Here is a 20,417-nt window from a genome sequence, read left to right on the forward strand (position 1 = left end):
GAATGAATCAAACAGAAAGGATCACACTGACATCTAGTGGACATCTAGTGCCATTAACGCCAGAGTGAATGGGATTTATTAGAGTACAGAGGAGACTACATGGAGGGAGTCACACTTGTATCTTTTTACCGCTAATAATTCAAACAATTGTCAGAATACCAAGTGCTGTATCGTAGGCAACTGGATTTGTTTCAACAAGGCAACAAGATGTTTCACGTCTCATCCAAGAGGCTTCAACAGCTCTGAACTGAAGCTTCTCTGATGAGGTGAAACGTCAGAGAAGAAATTGAAAAAAGTCCAGTTGCCTACAATAAAGCACTTGGTACTAGTATGCCCTGGCTGAGTGAGAACCTTCATCAACAATTGTCAGAATGGTTTATATAGTTATAGTTTATAGTCCATAAAGCAAAGAAAGAGTCCTCAGAAACTGTCTTCAATGAAAACATGTAGCAGCATTTTATTAAAACGTCAAATAGAAATCTTACATTTTGGTGGTGTGGGGTGTCTGGGGGGGTGGATTAAAATAAAAGTTAAATACAATCAACATTTTAGCTTCTGAAGCCTGGCTGGTTCACTTGTCCATTTAGGTAGCCAAGCTACTGGTCCCCAAGCAAAACATGGTCATGTTGTCCAATAAAATGGCAAGACTAGAACCAAAACTAGAGTAACACACCATTTCATACACATGCATACACACACACACATACACTCTTTACCCTCCATCATGAAAAGCCCACTTTTATAGCAGCACATAGAGCCAAAAATGACTCTAGGAATAGTTTTTGGGCAAATGAGGCCACTAATAGATTAAAACCAGCAATCACCAAACAGACATGCACACTAAATTAAGTAGAGAGACTCATAAAATGTCCATTCAATTTGGCCTCTGCATAGAAAAGAAGAATGGCAACCACTTCCTGTCAGTGTGGTCGCCAATTAATGCAAGCATTTGGGTGCAATGCTGTTCAAAAACAAAAATCTCCTCGAGCCGTCGCATCCCAAACAGTCTCTTGCTTTGCGTTTTCATCCAAACTGGAGGGTTAAATAGGCAACATTTCCTGTGGGGACAGGGACCATCCAAACTATTTACTCACTGTGCATCAGTGTTTCCCCAATTTAGCCAAAGTCAGTGCGTGCACCCACTACAAAGACATATAAAAGCACCTGGAACAAAGGAATCTGCATGACTTTGAAAGGAGAAAATACCATTTCCATCAATGACTTCCCACTGAAAATCCAATGATACATGAGTGTGCTGTTACTGCAGAGTCGCTGTTCAGAGTCAACACATTTGAGTTGGTTTTCTTCTGTTGTCTTGTCCGATTCAGTGTTCGTTCCACTACTTTGGCAGAGGCCGTTGCGGGGATGGTGTACGCATCCTCGGTCTGATTTTCAGCACTGTAGCATCCACTAGGACCAACGCTTCAGTTTTCTCAATGCTCAGAGGGGGAGTCAGGACGCCTGAAGGGACAGGACAGTTGCCGTGACGCTCCAACTCCACATCCTGGTAAGAATGGGCCTTTTCCTGTGTACAGCAGAAATACACATATTCACTGTCCTGTTGCCAGAAAGCAGTCGAATCAGGTCCATTATGCACATTTTACCAGCATACTGTGGCCAGAATAAAATGTTGGCATTCCATGCTTTAGCAAAATATGTAAATATGTAGTTCACATTTTTACCAGTCATACAGATCACATCACGTTTACATTACGTTACAACTAGGCACCCTTTGTAAGTGTGAAAAACCAATGGATATTTTTAACAAGAGGACGGCACCATTTCCAGCCGTATCTGTACCAACAAAACCAAATAACTTCCACATGTTAAGTGATTAAAGAACCAAAACATGATCTTTACCGAACCCTAACCAAGTGTCAACATAGTCACAGCCTAAAACTGACAACTGAATCTAATTAAACTTAAAGTTCTGACATAGACAAATGTTACTTCTAAGTTTATAGAGCCAAGCACATGCGCATTGTAAATAGTGATTTCAGGGTTTATTTCCAGCTGTTTCCGTCATCATCATCATCATCATCATCATCATCATCATCATCATCATCATATTACATTACTTCCACTTACCAGCCATGTAACGTAGGAGGCATGGGTCTGGATGTTGTGCATGTCATCTGCAGGGATTCCTGTGAATGTCTTCATAGGTGACCCTCCAACCTCCCGCAGCGCCATGGCAAAAGGCACCATCCACCTCACACACTCCTCCACCTCTACCCTCTTCAGAGCTGCATGGACAGAAACACAACCAGGGTAACAGCAGGAAAACATTAACATTAAAAATAAAAACCTATGTGTACTGCCATATTCTAACATAACTTTTGCATGAGAAGAGTACATCTCCATTGAAAAGACAAGCTTGTTTTTTTTTTACCTGAGACGTTCTCCACCAGCTCAAGGGAAGAGAAGTGAAACAGGGCTGAAGCAGCGAGGATGCCATTAGAAAACTCAAGGCAACGCACATCTAGCATACACAGGTCCAACAACTAGGGGGAAGAAAAAAAGGAAAACCAACTGGAATTAAACACCAGAGCATACCTCCAAACAAGTGGTCATCTTTGGCAATTATGTAAATACCACTTATCGCAGGTTGTGGAGGGACACTGAACACAGCATGGACAGCTGTTCCCTTTCCTACTCTGCTCTATGCTGGACGATTACACTGAATAAACCGTCATATCTGCTTCTCACAGCAGTATGTTCATGTTCATTTTGTTTTTGATTGAATAAATCAAAACCGTGCAGCCTGCAATTCTGTCTAACTGTTCTAATATAACTAAAGTTCTGAGAACAGTAAAACATAACAAGATAATTTAACTGTCCAGCGTCCAGTTAAATGTGCAATTGTCAAAAATCACAGCTGACACATGACTTGGTCATATTGAATGGAGAAAGAGACTTTGTCTGTAGCGGGGGAAAAATTGACTTCTTAAGAAAAGCAGGTTAGAGAGATTCACCGTCTGCCAATAAACACACCTGAAGACATACATACAGGTGACAAATTTAAGATGTGGATGTTACTTGTACCATGCAGTACACCTGTGTGGAAGCACCTGGATTTTGTTACGTTTCTTCACTCAGTGATTCAGGTTTTTCCTTTAATCTGTCACCCTCTGCACATGTAGTATAGAGTATGTCTGAATGTTGTCAAATCAAACAGAGCTGTGCAGACCTAGTTATAGCCATCATCACTCTGTATTAAAGCTGCTGTAAGTGATATATTTTTATTACATTAAGTATTCAACAGCTCTTTATTCTTCTATATTCTCTATATATAGTGTTTGGTCAGTAGCCCATGTTTCTCCTCCCCCTGCTCATGCAGTAAAAGAAAACATGTTCTGGTATCCCTGCCCACTTTATCCAATCAGGACAGAACTGGATAACGTGATGGCCCCGTCTGTTTGCAAACACGCAGATCCTCCTGTTTGCTGCTGTGTCTGGAGATTACTGCTGCACATTCACATGGTGACGCAGAGAGGGAGGAGATTGCTAACTGTAGAACAGACAGGAAGTCGGCTAAAACGATGACGTTTACAGCAGCTTTAATGAAGAACCCAAATGATATATCAATTCATTAGTGAAGGACACACACACACCCACACCCACACACACACACACTACCTCTGCGATCTGTGTGAAGGTAGCCTGGGGGTATCTGGGGATGAGCAGCTCGTCTGTCTCCTTCAGGTAGGCCACCTGCATGTAAACATTGAGCCAGGATATGGGAGTCTGTGGGCTGAGACTCCACTTCAGCTCCTGTGTCAGAAACAAAGGAGAGCAGACAAACCGTTGGTGTTGGAGATGTAAAATCTTAACCAACAGCAATACTACTGCAACTTAAATCTAGATAGAAAATCAAGATCTTTCACAGTTCCAGGGTTGTACTACCTTTAGGACAGACATGCAATAAAATCATGCCATAAACACATGCTGTCCTCCATTAGTGCCTTCAGTAACTAAGGGCCAATCAACACCAAGTTTCATCAAAGTCCAGGGTAGAGGTAGATTAGGTATATGATACTTAGACAAATGTAGACCAGCACTTACTGATGTGTCATGGAACAATGAGTAGTGTGTGCATGTTTTTTACCTTCATAATAATAATTTCCATGCTGAGAATCTCATCTTCAGTGCAGGCTTCATCTGTAACATAGGCAAACTGGTGGACTTTGGGAGGATACATCTCCTGGGGGACACAGAAACAAGGGAAGAGCATTATAACAACCAATCATACAAACCAATATCTTGTCAAATGCTGTAGCGGCAGGATGATTTGCTTCACGGAAACCCACAACAAAAGACTACAAAGAACTACAGACTACATAACAAAACATCCTGTAGAGTCAACCTATATTACCTCTACTTTAGCAGCGATGAAGAGACAGGTGATGCCGATGAGCTGCAGTGTTGATTTGAACACGTTTCTCTGTGTGGCCATGAAGCGATCGAAGTAGTCCTGTGCGAGGTGATACGTCTCCCTGTGCAGTTTGTACACTTCACTCACCTACAACATGAACACAAACACAACATCACTACACTGATGTGGCCTCTCATGACTTCAATCCATATCCACTTGTAGGTTTGTTTAGCTGAGAAACTATGGTCATCAGATGATATCAGAAAGTTCACAATAATGATGGAATAACATCTATTCCATTGATATGTTGCTATTAATTAGACCAGAGGCATTTCCATCTGTGCTCATCTAGTATCATGCCTGATTTATATATTTTATTTCAAAAAGTAAAATGGCACTGAATGAGTTTGATTTCCACACAATGCTTCACAAGAATATGCAACCAAGAACAAATAAGTGGTTAAAAAGGCACAAGCAGCTTAAAATTGTGAATTTGTGGTGGGTTAGGCTCGGTGTTAATTATGTACTGTATGCCGTCAGTCATCAACGCTTAGAAATGTCACCACTTGTGATGATGTTTTGAATTTTATTCTGTTTATTTCAAGGTTCAGATGCTGGGTGTGAAGCCCATTTAGCTCTCTTTAGTCACAAGGAAGAAAAAGGCCTAAACCCTGCTTTCGATATGTGATGGACAGACGTTAGTCTAATTAGTGTTGACAGGGAGTGACTTCTGTCCCAGTGTTGGACAGTGAGGAATGTTACAGTTGAAAGATTTACAGGATTTTTTTGCAATACAAACTGCCTCTTGTCCTCGCTCCTTCTCTCTGCTGCTTCAGTGTAATGTGGAGCTTGTTGGGTAGATCTGTGTATTAATATTCCAGTTATTGATAATCTGTCAATGTTCAGCACAAACAAACATTTAATTCACCGTCATGTTGGCTTGAACTTGGTGGAGCTGCTTTGTACAGTTTTGGTTGCTCAGGAATCATCCTGCTCTAATTTACAGTTCACAGCTATTAAGATAATCCTTTATTAGTCCCACAATGGGGAAATTTGCAACAACGGCGACTGTTACAGTGAGCCAAGTTTGTGTACTGCTGTAGCAGTCTATAATGAACTGTATGGGACTTCTGTATGAAATCTAAAAATCAAGCCAATTTTTACTGATTATTTTGTTTTTCAGTTACATCACATGCTTTCCACAATACATCTCATGTATTCCTACATATAAATGTGGAAACATGTCTAAATCAAGTTTCCTGTAACTTTAAATTGGTCAAGTCAAACATTTATCCAACCACCACATTATATAGAAAAAGTTAAAAAAGAACTGACAAGAAGTAACTTGTTACGTTACTTTTCTCAGTAGATAATGCAGTAACGTGTTAAGAGTAAATTACAGTAAAACCCCTTTGCAGCTTGTTGCGCATGTCAGTTATATTGTCTAGACGACGTGTAGCCATGTGTACCTTTTGAAAGTACTGACTATACCGCCAATTTGTAGCTGAAGCAGATGCTTCTTCAAATTTGAAGTAGAGCTCTTCGCAGCTGGTAAGCACTTATCCTTTAGGCACAGCTTGCATTTCATTGTGATGTTGTTCTTGTCCTTTTCGCCCAAAAATTAAAAGGGAATATTTTCATAGAGTTAATGCTGTCCTCTCTGCCATCCCGCTACATTGAATTAGCTAGCTACGCATGCACACTGACAACTGTAGGTTTACCTTCCGCTGGCAAGCAGCCATCTGCTGAGCAGCAGGAGAGAAACAGAAGCAGTGCAAATGCTGCAGGGACTTTGTTTTTTGTGGCGACAAAAAGAAAGGAAAAGACAGCAATATCTTCCAGTAACGGATTACTTTTATGATAAACTAACTAAATAATGGATTACTTGAATTGCAGAACTAAAGCGTAACGTTACAACAAAAAAGCAAGTTACTCCCAACGCTGGACAAGAACTAAAATCTAAAGAGTAAAAGGAGATGGAGTGTTTATTGAATGTGATTAGCCCAAATGAGATGAGGTTAATTTCTTTCAGAGACATGAGATATCACCAGTGATTGCAGCTTATTATTTTTGTCGACAAAAGGGGTGTTATACTGGTCACTAAGATATGCTCCATACCTCCATGAGCCAGTCCAGGAGAATTGCCCTCATCTTGGGCTGCAGATGAGGATGGTTCTCCATCATGTGGACATCCCTGGTGTAGGTCTTATCCTTCTCCAACATGTTGTTCCATACCACATCCTTACTGGCCCAACTGGTAACAACAAGAGAGATGGAAACAATGGTAACTCATCACTAATCTGGTTCCTACAGGGCTTTTCTGGGCTGCAGCTCTAGTGAGGACAGTAGCAGAGTTTCCGCCAGTGTATTGAAAGCCCGGCAGCCCGCCAGGCTTAAGTTGACTCTCCACAGTGAGTAAGAAGTTAGCAGTATAGCAGTGAACGAAGCAGTGCAGTTTAGGCTATTTTTGGTTAAGAAATGCTACAACTTCTCAAAACCCAAACAGAGTTCCTGTGTCTTGCTTTTCACCAGCATGTAAGGGTGAAGGCAGCCCCTGCCAGGCCTGACAACTTTTCTGGCAGAAACCCTGAGTTAGTGATTAAAGGTGAACAAGAAAAACTATTAGCTGCAACTAAAACAAAGGCAACACCGCAAAAGAAGACACAAACAAAGCCTAGACATTGTAACCTTGGCTTAGGATATGTCTTTAATTTAAAACTCATGAGTATGTGCTCGGATACAAGAGAGAGCACAGGTGGCTGCAGGACATAGCGTCTAACCTAAGATAATCGACCACAGTACAACAACAGTACTTACCACAGTGTGGGAAGCGGTGCACAATGCACAGGGGTTGTAAATATGTTGTTAAAGTTATAGTGGGGGAATCCTGCATTTATCAGGGTGACTGGTTGGTCCTCTTCCTGATCAGGTGTGGGAATCCACCTGTGTGGACTTGTGTAACCAGGATCAGGACTCCAGCCCGGCTTCACAGGAAGGGGGAGAGCAGAGAGATGACAAAGAAAATGTGAGGGTCGGGTGGTGAGGCTCAGTGACTGGGCCACAGATACATGAACAGAACTGGGTTAAGACTGGAGAGAGGCACATATTCTGACACAAAGTGTTAAAAGATAACCATGACTACCTCACACTCGCGCTGCTTCTTCTTTGTCATCTCTGCAACCTCCTCATCGTCCAGGTCTTGTAAATACTGAGGATCAATGATGGAAAACTTGTATGTGATTGAGTTCACCAGCAGTACAGAGCTGGCTCAATCTCATTTAAGATAAGACATTGTGTAAGGTAGAAACAGAATCCTGTCCCCCGGGGATGTGTTGCTTTACAAGCACCAATAAAAAGCATCAAGCAATGCAACAATCCACAATATCAGCTGCATCAATACTATACTACTTATTTGCCAGCACTGGTGAATGTATGTGACAGCAGTTTTACATGTGGGTTATTCAACTAGGCCTACATTTGCAAACTAGCTGCAGCTGAAAATTGAGCAAAGGCCACCTATAGGCTGGTCTCAAGCCTTTCAGTCTACTCACAATGGCAACATCTGCCTTCCTCTTTCTCGGTCGTACTGTAGTTTCCTTGGGCACATCGGGAGCAACAGACTTGGGTTGTGTCTCTTCCCTGAAACAACCAACAACACAAATGTAGCTGTAAGTTTTCACAGTCAACATAAAACATGTTGATAAGCCTGTTCATATGGTCAGAATCAGGTCCTATAGCAGCGAGCTAACTACCCGGATGGCTAAAGCTGCATCAACTTTTCTTTCTGTCGTCACTTTGATTGACGCGCTTAAAAGTGAACAGATATTAAACTCACCGTTGTCCCCGCATTATACTCAGAGGGGGTTGTGTCAGCTGTGGAGTAAACCTGTGAATGAGAAATGGTTTTAAGTTTGATTTTTGGGGTTTAAGAAAACACATTGATTGAGTCCCAACCCCCACTCTCAACTCCCTCCTTCTGACAAAGCCCAGCTCAGCCTGGCGCGGGGAAATGGAAACAGTACGCGATGTTACAAGTCGCTCAAAAGTACCACACAATGTACGTATGTTCACGAAAACAGGCGGGAATGAACAACACACGCTATATTAGCTGCTTAACGTGGTCATTTTGTGTATTTCTGAGGGGAACCTGATTATTTCCCTCCACTAAGTTTGGACAGCTGGCTGGCCACATAATGGCCGAAACACAGGCACAGCTAGGACGCCTATTTTCACAATTCACCATTTAACAGTAAAAGCAACAACAGCCAGCACCAAGCTAACACAAAGCACACCACAGACGCTTTAAATCCATTATCTTCAGCCCGTCTTGTTCCGGTTTAGACAGCATTGAGCTGAGCATAGCTACACAAGTTGCAGCAGAAGCTAAACTAAACTTACACGAAGTTTCCTTTCATCCACTCACCTCAAGACTGGACCCTTGAAGTTCACTCTTATCCCAGTGTGAAAAATAAATTAATGTAGTCTAAGTTCGGTCCGTCGGTAGTTCTGGCTGGGAGCTGGTCTGGGTGTGTGTGGGTCCAGGCCGGGCTAGTTCCTCTGAGCTGGCGCCTCGCAGGAACAGATGACTGGAAGCATCAACGTCAGGGGGAGTAGAGTTAACTTGGCGCTAAACGTCCATCTTCTCCGCCTCTTTATACATTCATCTCTCCTCCACTCACCTCACTTTCACACCTGCACGGAGAGCACAGCACACCTGTGTGATGGAGTCGGTCTACACGGAGCTGAAGAAAAGGAAAATTAAAGTTTATAAGCGGGAGGCGTGACTGCTGTTAGTGACAGCTGCGGGGGCGGGCTTTCCAAAGCGGAAGTGCTCAGGCACCGCGTGGCTAGTCTGTCAGATGTAAACAAAGCCTCGTCCTCTGGATTAAACCTCAAATAAAACTTAACACGACACGAGGGTTGTGATGTGATGGCGCCTCTCCGGTCTGTGGACTCTACATATCCCTGTGACTCGCTGTCACTGTGGGCGCAGCTGTTATTTAACAGTATATTAACTATGTTAACTATGTTAGCTGCGGTGCTGCTGCCGGCGCCCATTTCCCGCATGTGTTACCGAATCAGAGCCGTTCACCAACGCAACCACGCAACACCTGTCTTTAAACGGACTGTCTGTGCTGCGTGCTGAGTTTTTAATACAGCTGCTCGGGTCATGTGGGATAAACAGCTGTTGGAGCCTGGTATAGATTGTGAAGAGGATTGATTTTGTGTGGTTGTGTTTGATTCAACACAAATGACCTTTGGCCAGTCACGTGACCCCACGCTGACACACAAACCAGATATTCTCCTCTCCCGTGTTTCGCCGCAGAACATGACGTTTTTGGAGCTTTTTGGTCGCCTGAGATCTGTGGTGATTGGGATGATTCATGTTAGAGCCTTACCAGGTAAACGGATGCACAGGTCTGTGCCCTCAGACAAGTGTTCAGTGGTGGAGGAAGTACTGTAGCTGCAGGCTACCACACTGTACTCCATTACAACTGTGCTGCCATTTTACTGAAGTCAACGTGCAGTCTGTTTTAACTCAGTCTGCTTAAAGCATCAGAAGTGCCATGTGAATATGATTGTTAAATATCTGATTATTTCTGCCCATGCATTCATGTGCAAGTAAGAAGCATGTTTGTTGTTACAGTCTGAGTGAAACTAGTTTAAACTACTGTACTGTTGGGTAGTTACAGTGCTTCATGTTTTTAAAAGCTAATGATCATAATGTTTTTGTGAATAATAAAACAAACTAGTAAGTATAACTCAAATTAACACAATTGGATAGAATATACAGTATTCTCTCTGAACTGTAGTGAAGCAGATGTGAGAAGTGAAATTAAATGTAAATATATATAAAGTCATGCTGTATGTAACCAGGTGTCTGCTCTACCTCAGGCACCCCCCTGGGTTGTATGAAAATGTCCCAAATCACTGAAGAAGCATGCAAGGAAGCAGCAATCTACCGTGATGCAGGGATTGTAAGTTATTGCACATTGTGTGAATTGTTCACACATTTTAATTCTTTCCAGGCAAACCAGTAAAACTTCTTGTGAACTCTTCTTTTAGGATGGTGTGATCATTGAGAACATGCATGATATCCCCTACTCCTTCTCTGTGGGCCCTGAGGTGGTTGCCTCTATGACGGCAGTGTGCGCTGCTGTGAGAAGCGTCTGTCCATCACTGCCACTTGGAGTGCAGATATTGTCCTCTGCTAACCAGCAGGCACTGGCTGTAGCTTTGGCTTCAGGTTCAGTTTCTGACTACATCATTGTTCGGCTGTATATGAGGCTATAGTCATTGGCAGTCAAAGCTTTTAGGACAGAACAGAGCAGAGGTCTTCAGTAATGTGTCATCGTGGCTTGATTGTCAACAGATTTCCTACAAAACATACATAGCACTTTCTAACTTAAGGTGTGTTAATCAGTGAAATGAGCTGTGAGAAACTTCATACTCTCAGAACAAAGGTCAACTACTTATGTGTTAGCTAAAACTTACCTGTATTTGACACAGTGGCTACCAGTTAGTAAACCATTATAATGTCACTGTATGCTGGTAGGTCTGGATTTCATCAGGGCTGAGGGTTTCGTCTTTTCTCACGTGGCTGATGAGGGCCTCCTGAATGCCTGCGCTGGCGACTTACTCAGATATCGCAAACAGATTGGAGCTGAGCATGTGCGGATATTCACCGACATCAAAAAGAAGCACAGGTGAGCTCACTATCTATACAGTTTGAATAGAAAGTAGAACCTGTCGAGCCAATGAAATGCATGAAAGACCTAAAAGCATATTTGACACTAATGAGACACCGTCTCTGGATACAACTGTAATTAATGAGGATTCATACTAATAGTTTTTGGGTGGCTTAACAAAATAATATGTATCTTAAAGAGAGTAAGGCGCATACCCTTTAACCGCAACGTCCTACGTTTGAGTCCAACAGAGGACCTACTGCTCTGAATTCCTGTCTGTCTGTCTGTCTCCACACTGTCCACTGTCCAAGGAAGGTGAAAATGACACTAATAAAAGTCAGAAGACCAAAGACATGTTTTGGAACGACTGGACAAGATATTTGTTATCAGAAGCAATATGTGTAATCTAGAGTTAGGCTGTTTTGGCCTTATAATTTCAACTGCTGTTGCAAATGATAAGAATAAAGCTGGCATTCATCAGTTTCTATGCATCTTTATTGTCTGCACTTATTATACTTTATGTGCAAGTGCAGCTGAATTTCCTGCCTGTTTGTTTGGGTTAGTCATCGTGTGAATATTTTACCCTTCATGTGTATGTGTATTTATGTATTTTAAAAATGTAAGACATCATGCATTAAGGTGTAGGCTAACAGAAATATCAGGGATATATCACAGTTGAAATGAACTTCATAACAAATATAATTCATATAGTTATGTTAGAGAACATATCACTTATTACAATGTAAGGAAGGAAGAACAAACTGTATGGCAGATGTAGTTAAATCCTTGTCTCTGATTGGTTATTCCTTCTCTTAGCACATGTGATTAATCATGTGATCACGCAAGAGCTTCTGTCTCTTGTCATCTGGTTCTTTAGACTGAATGTAAACTAAAGTTTGGTGAATACAGGCCCAGACCAGCATTCTCTGGTTCTGAGGGTAACCACTATCCCACAGAGCGCATACTCACAAAGAACTCCTTCTTTATTTTGAAATAAAGTACTTAATGTGTTAGAAAGTTTGAGGGACTATGAGGGTTTAGACGATTGATGTTCTGTTGATCGTGGTCCAAGTTGTCAGTCAGTTTTTACAATGCATTTTAATTCCTTTATTTAACCCTACCTGTGTGTTTTCCCAGCTCCCATGCCTTGACATCAGACATGAGCATTGAAGAGACAGCGCGTGCAGCAGAGTTTTTCCTCTCTGATGGAGTCATCATCACAGGAGCGGCAACTGGAGTGCAGGCTGACCAGCAGGAGCTCAGAGGTAACTCCTCAGTAACTCCACACTTCCTACAACCAGGAGCGAGGTGCTAATCACACAGCCAGACAGTTTTGGATAGACATATAAGGCTGCAACTCATAGCTATTTTTTGCATAGATTTGATTGATTCGACATTGATCTTTTAATTAATCATATAGAATGTTATAAAAATCTAAAAGTATTCAATTATCAATGAAATAAAATGAAAAAGAGAAAGTAATTTCCCAGAGTACCACAGCCTTATGCTGTATACTTACTGTGTCATTCAGTCACTACCCTGTCTGTCCACCAGAGGACACCCTCACCTAACCCTGTGAGAGCTCCTGACAGCAGGTCTCAGTGTCCTCTATTGATCAGCACATGGTACCTTCAGACCAGTTATCAATAGTCACTCAATATAGAACCATCTGAAGCCCGGCTGCAGCTCAGTTAATGAATGCTGGATATGCATGCTCACTCTCACACACACCATATACAGCAATGTGTTATTGGATATCAAGTAATCCAATCTGAGGTCTATTGGATGGGAGGGTTTTGTTGAGTTAAATTGCAGAAGCCTCAGCACCTGACCAAATAACTGTTCCACCATCCACCATCTACCCAACAAACACTGAGCAGTACACACTGTTCTCACTCTGAATTTCTTTCAGAACTGAAGGAATGGATTCATTTGCAGGGGATTAAGCTGGACAGTGGTTCTTTTTATTCCAGTGCACACATGCATAGACGCATGCACAGTAAGCGTAGCACCACTGAATCTTGTTTTATTCATTACAGTCCTCAGTGATGACCAAGTAAAAACCAGTGGTGGAAAGACTACATTGTTCTTAAGCACAGTTTTAGACTTAAGGCTGCACTAATCGTTATATGTTCACTGTACGTGCCTTCTAGAGGACATTTTGTGGAATGCAAGTGTACTGTAATAAAATGACTGAAATCTGTTTGTCTGTTTCAGTTTCAGGTGATTCATATTATTAGTAACAGCTGTGCATTTCCTACTATGACAAGTCAAAACAGTGAAAAGGGCCTATCAACAGGTGTCGCTCATAGTAACTAACCCACATTTGGTTATCACCTGGTTTAACATGGTCTGGGTGAATACTAGACTTGGGCCGACAAACGATTCCATCGTCAATCACCGATGGCTGTCATCGACTACCGAGCCCTGTACTGTCGTAACATCGTGAGTTTAAAGGCCCCCTCCAGAGAGCACAGGCATGAGCTGAGTGGACTAGTTTATCTCCTGTTGCTAAGTCTTATCTATGATTCCTACTATTTACCGTCTAATTAAGTAACGTCTTTACAGAAAGGCTACCAGATAGCCAAAACAAAGACAAGACAACATGACAGGGCTTCACCATTAACCCAGTACAGCGGTGGGTAATGAAGAGAGACGTGTGTTTCACTCACTCCATCCAAGACAAATGAGAGCTGTAGAAATCACTCAAACTCAAGACTGCCATGATACATGTTCTTTACAAGTGGATGTAAACTTTTGACCACAACTGTATAAAATGAGTAACTGCACCTTTGATACTTGACTACATTTACTTGGTACTAGTTCACTAATACTTAAAGGAACAGTTAACCCAAAAATAAAAATTCTGTCATTATCTACTCACCGCCATGCCAATGGAAAGTCAGGTAAAGTTTCGTTGTTCACAAGACTTTTCTAGAGCTTTACAGCAAAACAGCCTTGCAGCATTCTCCTAAACAAATCCAGGAGTCCTCAGGCCAAATGAATCTGTAAAGATGTTACTTACACCCTCAATGTAGGGTTGAGCTTGTGTGACCACTTTAAAAGGGTGTAAATAACATCTTTTCAAATCAGTTTGGGATCTCAGGGCTTCTGGGGAGTTGGATTATGCCGTACGAGTTTATGGAGCCATTTTATGTTTAGTTTTTTTCAGTTGTTTTTTTACGTTTTTATAAGTCCCCATCCACTTCAGTTGTTGAGGAGAATGCTGTGACACAGTTTTGCTGTGACGCTCCTGAAATGTTTTGTGTACTGTGAAACTTCACCTGACTTTCATCAGCATAGAGGTGAGTGATAATGACTGATATTTAATTTTTTGGATGAACTGTTCTTTTAAGTAAAATATTAAATGCAGGATTTTTACCCATAATGCAGCATTTTTACATTGTGGTGGTCCACCAGAATTTTAATATTTTTCCATCAGTGACTTAATCAGTAGACAAGGAAGCTGTGACAAGAGGCACCCAGGTCTGTTTCTAATGAGTGCCACTGGGTCTAAAGTCTGGAGTATATCTCTCTCAAAGCAAGACAGGGGCTGCTATTTTAAGCAGTGTCTCCAACACAACATACAAGAAAGACTGTAAATACTTGGAGCTTAACAGGCACAGCCTCAGGTGCCTCACACTTTACCCCAATCTCTTTCTGTCACACATGCACTCTCTCTTGCTAACACAAACATGCAGGCAGCAGACAGACACAATGACACTGGAGCTCATGATGCCAGTGTGCTGCCTCCACTGCATCCAAGGTTTACTGTGTCACAGCCTCTCTTGGACTAGTCACAGACACTGTGGGTGACATTCATTAAAGTCTGGGGTTGGTAAGTTGTTCTAGAAGCATTTTTTGTTGTATTTGTAGAAAATATCTTAACATCCCGACAGCAATCAATAAATCTAATGCTCTGTCAAATACTAAAAAATCACAAATCGATATCTGTGGCTGTGACTCTGCATTCATTGCATGTGGCCAGAGTCTTCCACAAGGCTTGGTGGATTAATTGTATGGTTATCAACAAGCTGGTCACACAACACTGGAGGAGAAAGTGCAGCCAAAATGTTCCAATACTAATATTAGCTAGACAGCAACGAGTACTAAAAATAGCCATGTGCATTGTTTATGTTCATTATGATAATGTTAGGTGTTTTCTTCCGTGTGAGACATGAGGCAGTTGGATGTGGTTAGCGATGAGGATTTGCTGCACTCACAGTACACTGGCCCTTTGCCAATGAACGAGTGAGACGCAGCCACCACTAACTGAGTAGCACAAAGCACACAGCACCTCTGAATGGTTCTGAAGGGAGGGAGTGGGATTTTTTGCGGCTGGACACTTTACAAAATTTAGCTTGCGTTTGCTGGTTTCTGTTATGTTACCAACCCCATTTTTAAAGGAAAAGTTCACCAAAAAAATTTAAATCCAGTAATCATCTACTCAGCCCCTGCTGATGGAAAGTCAGGTGAAGTTTTGTCTTCCACAAAACATTTTTGGAGCTTCACAGCAAAACAATGTTGCAGCTACTGAAGTAGATAGGGACTTGTTTTAAAACAGAAAAAAGGCTCCAAATAGCTTGTCCGGTATAATCCAAGTCTCTGAAAGCCCCGACATCCCAAACTGATTTGAAAAGATGTTATTTACAACCTTTTTAAAGCGGAAATCTTCACTGGAGCTTGCTGAGCAAAAAGCATGAGTGTGCAGCTCCTCTGAATGGGTACATTAGCTTGACTGCACGTCGACGGGTATATATAACGTCTTTTCATATCAATTTAGGATCTTCGGGCTGCCGGAGACATACCAGACATGTTGTATGGAGCCGTTTAATGTTTTTTTTTTAATGTTTTAAAACCCATAAACAGTGTGTGTTTCTTTGCTTTTTTTGCAGAGGTTTCGCAATCTGTGAGAATTCCAGTGCTTATAGGTTCTGGAGTGACCTATGACAACATTGAGGGCTACCTTGATGCAAATGGGATGATCATCGGTTCTCATTTCAAGAAGGGTGGCCACTGGGCCAATGCTGTTGATCCAGAGCGAGTGAAGAGGTTCATGGGAAAGAGATGTGACCTTGTAAAATGAGGTTTTCTCTCATCAGCCCAGTGCCCTACACGTTTAATTCCAGGTATAATAACTGTATGTAATGCCACATTAAAGCACATACAGCCACCACCTTAAGAAAACAATATTTATTTGCAGTTTTTTTGTACATTTTATAAATACGCATCAATAGAAAAACATAATATTCAACTGTATTTACACACATGAGTCTAAAATGAACAACTTGTGAAAGTGTGAGAACCAGCTGAAAAAGTACAAAATGGTAGACTCAGTACAAAACATGAACAGTGGTTTTGTTTTATTCCTTAAGACTCAATAAGAAACTCAAGGAACATTTATCATATTTATCTGTTCTCAGAGTATCATTATGTCTTTGAACATCATGAATACTGTACAGGTCAATATGGTATGAAATAAACTTTAATGCACTCATTACATGAACGTCTAAGCTAAGGCACATGGCATAATACATACTGAATACAACCAAGGAACTACCAATCCAAATGTGCTATTATCCAACAGCATCATCATTTAGAGCAAAGTATTCTACAGGTTTGAATGTTACATATTTGGATCAGTGTCACACATTGTAACAGTAACAACATCAAACTTTCACACACCCTACCCCTACTATATCTAATCAATCAAAAAAATTCAAACAACTCAACTGTTCTCATTGAATGGTGTACAGACGCTTTAATTTGAAAGTAACTGCGTGTGTTACTAATGCTTTCCAACCTGAGGGAACAACTGTGTCATTCATGAAGTCAGGAGATCGAGGTTTGTTGTACTCAGTGGTTTCTAACATGAGAGTTACAGTGCAAGTTGGCGACATTAACATCAAGATAAAAAGGTGTGTTGCTGTGGTTCATGTAGCAGATGATACTGCACAGAAGTGGTGAATCTCAGATGCTTAGCCTGTGTGGATATGTGTGATGTGCAACAGTGGTGGAAAACCTGAGTAATTTTGAATCAAGGCACTGTGCTGCACACTGGGCCGGGGTGGAGGCAACTTGAGACACATTCTCTCACCAGAACTTCCATTCCTCCTCTTCAGTAGTTGTAGAGACGCTGGCAGGGCTGCTTGAAGTGGCCGTAGCGTTTCTCTGCTGGGGAGAATCGTGTCTTAGCCAGGTTCTGCCTGTGGAGTGCGCTGCGGCTCAGCTTCTTCCACTCAGCCTGGGTCCTGGCCCTTTGGACAGCCAGCAGCTGGATGTCGCAGGGTAGAGGAATTCCCCAGGCAGCCAGACGCCAGGATATGTGCCGCCTCACTGCCACTGGCCTGGACAGACACAGATGAAGTGTTAAGAGAGATTAGTATAACTGTACACCGGCTCTGTGTGGATGCCTCTTCTATCCTGTGAAAACCAAATGTAAGTTAGATTTAGACCCCAAATGTGAGGACACTTTTGCAAGGTTTTGGATGGTTGTCATTTCTCAAGAGGTGAGTTAGTTAATATCATCAATAAGAAAATACATGTCAGCTTTCCCTAAAACAGAGTTTTTGTTAGCTAAACATAAAAGTTGATTCTTGACTTTGAAACCCTTCCTTAAGGACTTCTCATCCTTTAAAGGATTAGTTCGACATTTGAGTAACAGTGCTTATTTTATATCTTACAGAAAAATAGATAAGATTGATACAACTCTCATGTCCATGTCTTTAAACACAACACTTTTGTGTTTTCGCTCCCATTTCTCACAAGTTGAAATAAAAGATTTAAGACTTTTTCTGTGCACACAAAAGAACGATGTCACTCAAAATCGGAGCACAAATTTGTTCAAATGTGTGTTAGTGAGCACTTCTCCTTTGCCAAGATAATCTATCCACCTGACAGGTGAGACATATCAAGATGCTGATAAAACAACGTGACTTGTACACAGGTGTGCGTTGGACTAGTCACAATAAAAGGCTACTCTAAGTAACTCTATGTGCAGTCAGTGTTAGGGAAGGTAGCAATAGCATCAAAGCTGGAAGATTGAGTGAAGAAGAATAGAACGAAACAAAAGGACCGACATTCATCCAGAAGCAGAGAGAGAGCGGCTGGCACCATGGTAGTGGTTTGTTAGGAGCAGCAAGTGTCTACCTGTGGAGGTCAAAGCGAGAGGCTGTCCAAGCCAGTCACTGTGGAGAGCACTTAATATTGGGGCTGCCCCCTAAACATCAATGATTGATCAGTGGAGGTGACCCCAACTCAGATCACAGTGTGTACTACTACACTATAGTAGTACAGGCTTGAAAACGCAACAGGTTGTGAGTGACTTTCCATCTTGGAAGTACAATCTCACAAATAATGAGGCAACTACAGGAATTACTGGAATCTGATAACACTTTGTAATTACCAGTTTGATGCCACAGAAGCTGTTCTGGCCTCTCTTTAGGACTCTCACTTGTTTTAGAAGAGGATGGAACTTCATGTTCACTTATCTTACGAACAGTGTTGTAAATTCAGTCTGTGGTTTTTCATTTTAAACACGTGCATGTGTAGGCTGGAGTTGTAGATGGAAACTAACCTGGGGTTGTCCTCTTCATCTTCATCAGAGCCCAGCTCCTCGTCCTCCTCCGCTCCACTCATCCTGCGTCTTATCTGGTACACAGACATGCTGGGGTGCTCGATCAGCAGGTTCTCCAGAGGGTCCACCTCAGGGGCTGACAGCGGCCTGCTCTCTGTATGAGGAACATCAGAGTTCAGCCAGATCAGTTTACATCCCAGTATAAGCAGCAGCCTCCCTGAGCCAAGACTGTTTTAAATAACATCAGTGTGTATAACATATTTCTGTACCTCCGGCAGGATCTATCTCTCACCTGGCAGATTAACAATGACCCATTCTCCTTCTTCAAACTCAATCAGCTCCTCGTAAGGGTCATCTGCTGCCTCAAAGTCGTCGCCAGCGCTCCCAAGCAGATGAGACAGAAACTTTCCAAACATCTTTATCCCTTTGTTGCAATCTGTAAAAGAACAGCAAGCAGGTCAATTAAAAGAATAGACCGAAGCTACAGAGGAGTGAAAGTCTTGTGTCAGCTGATGACATCACATTAATATTTTAAATACAAACTTCTTAGTTGTTTCCACTAACCTCCTCCACCCAAGCCTCCACCATGCGTCTCTGTCGCACATAAACTTTGTGCATGGCTCCCCCTAGAGGCTGTCCCAACAAACACCCCTAACACCTGTCCTCCCTACATACCAAACACCTCCTTCCATTGCGCAGCTCAGAAACCTGAGCAGCTGAGTTAGTACGTCGCCGTGACGTGCGTGGGGTCAAGTTAGGCTCGAATCAGCTGAGAGAACATGAAGAGGCTGGAATTACACTGATTGCAGCGATATTATGTAATCTGGTCAGATAACTGTCATGGAGAAGGGACTAACTTTTATTACTGAAGGCAAGTGACCCTGGTATTACAGGATCAACACTGTGTTTGTTATTCCTCTGTACAGGTTCCCGTGTTATTCTTGGCTTAAGACATTTTAATATTACGTATTGCAATTGTAATGCATTATTTCATTGTCTTAATAACACCAAAACTGAGAAATCTTACTGTTAAAATGTGCGAAAGTATTAAAATAAGTGATCATAATGTGAATAATGTCGGTACAACATTCACTCATCAAGTCCTGTCAGCAGATCACAAAACAATTACAGAAGACGTTTTCCCTCAGCTGTTCAACATATCTTTAGGTAGATCCCAACATATGTAATGGCTGTAATATTCCATGGCATATTACATTTATATTACATGACTTGGTTAATATCTGCTGTTGCTGTTTAAAACATAAAGCCATAAATAGACCCGTGTTTTCCCCGTGTCTGGATGCCTTCCTGCTCTATCAGTGTCCGCCCAGAACTTTATGTCACCGGACCCCTTCCTGTCAACACAGACAGACTGCAGGACACACTGCAGGACACTGTCTGCTACACCACATTACTGCAACTAACCCTGTCCCCGGCATCATCTCAACAGGCCTATAATCTATATAGATGTTCACAGAGGAAAAAACAGCTGACTGTGCGCTCAGATTAGTGTTACTTCATTTCTTGTAATCACTCGAATTGGTTTAGTTTTTCCAAGTAGAGACTGTAGTCCTGATATAACATACTTTATAATACAATATACACGATATTCAGCTCAAATTACAAGCAGGCAAAGACTGCGAAGACCTCACACAGCCAAGAGATCGTAGTAAGAGAACAAAAGAAAAATTAAATCCAAGCCTCACAAAGGCCACTGTTAATAACAGATACATATCAGTTCACATGTTGACTCACCTGACCAGATAAAGTTCTCCAG

The 20,417-nt window shown here is 41.9% G+C and overlaps 3 protein-coding genes across 5 annotated transcripts in view; 1 reads left to right on the plus strand and 2 right to left on the minus strand.

Moving 5' to 3' along the window:
* Positions 1-432: 432 nt before the first annotated feature.
* On the minus strand, positions 433-9,412 carry ccne1 (cyclin E1). Its single transcript, XM_073463963.1, has 13 exons — positions 9,055-9,412; positions 8,799-8,961; positions 8,211-8,261; positions 7,927-8,014; positions 7,518-7,583; positions 7,193-7,359; positions 6,494-6,629; positions 4,376-4,522; positions 4,109-4,204; positions 3,640-3,774; positions 2,393-2,504; positions 2,089-2,246; positions 433-1,525 (listed from the first exon to the last, which is right to left on the minus strand). The coding sequence occupies exons 3-13, from the start codon at positions 8,222-8,224 to the stop codon at positions 1,340-1,342; spliced, it is 1,305 nt and encodes a 434-aa protein (XP_073320064.1). The 5' UTR covers positions 8,225-8,261; positions 8,799-8,961; positions 9,055-9,412; the 3' UTR covers positions 433-1,339.
* Positions 9,413-9,506: 94 nt separating this feature from the next.
* LOC140994371 (uncharacterized protein F13E9.13, mitochondrial) lies at positions 9,507-19,715 on the plus strand. 2 transcript variants are annotated; one of them, XM_073463965.1, is made up of 7 exons: positions 9,507-9,777; positions 10,271-10,353; positions 10,442-10,622; positions 10,932-11,082; positions 12,202-12,329; positions 15,960-16,193; positions 18,669-19,715. In XM_073463965.1, exons 1-6 carry the CDS (start codon positions 9,627-9,629, stop codon positions 16,148-16,150), a joined length of 885 nt encoding a protein of 294 aa, XP_073320066.1. In that variant the 5' UTR covers positions 9,507-9,626; the 3' UTR covers positions 16,151-16,193; positions 18,669-19,715. The 2 variants fall into 2 exon arrangements, with proteins under 2 accessions (XP_073320066.1, XP_073320065.1); XM_073463964.1 differs by lacking the exon at positions 18,669-19,715 and having other exon boundaries at positions 15,960-16,254.
* The window catches only part of LOC140994372 (tumor protein p53-inducible nuclear protein 2), a 4,423-nt gene continuing 248 nt past the window's right edge, over positions 16,243-20,417 (minus strand). The window contains exons 1-4 of one of the 2 annotated variants that reach the window (XM_073463967.1): positions 20,401-20,417; positions 18,933-19,076; positions 18,641-18,794; positions 16,243-17,411 (exon numbers count right to left, since the gene is read on the minus strand). The exon at positions 20,401-20,417 is cut by the window's right edge and continues 248 nt beyond it. In XM_073463967.1, the coding sequence (XP_073320068.1) occupies positions 17,183-17,411; positions 18,641-18,794; positions 18,933-19,056 (507 nt within the window). In that variant the 5' untranslated portion in view covers positions 19,057-19,076; positions 20,401-20,417 and the 3' untranslated portion in view covers positions 16,243-17,182. Of the gene's footprint in view, positions 17,412-18,640; positions 18,795-18,932; positions 19,077-20,395 lie in introns of both variants that reach the window. The other variant, XM_073463966.1, reaches the window with a different exon arrangement.

The sequence above is a fragment of the Pagrus major genome, chromosome 4 (assembly GCF_040436345.1).
Source record: "Pagrus major chromosome 4, Pma_NU_1.0".
In the NCBI taxonomy this organism is placed as follows: domain Eukaryota; kingdom Metazoa; phylum Chordata; class Actinopteri; order Spariformes; family Sparidae; genus Pagrus; species Pagrus major.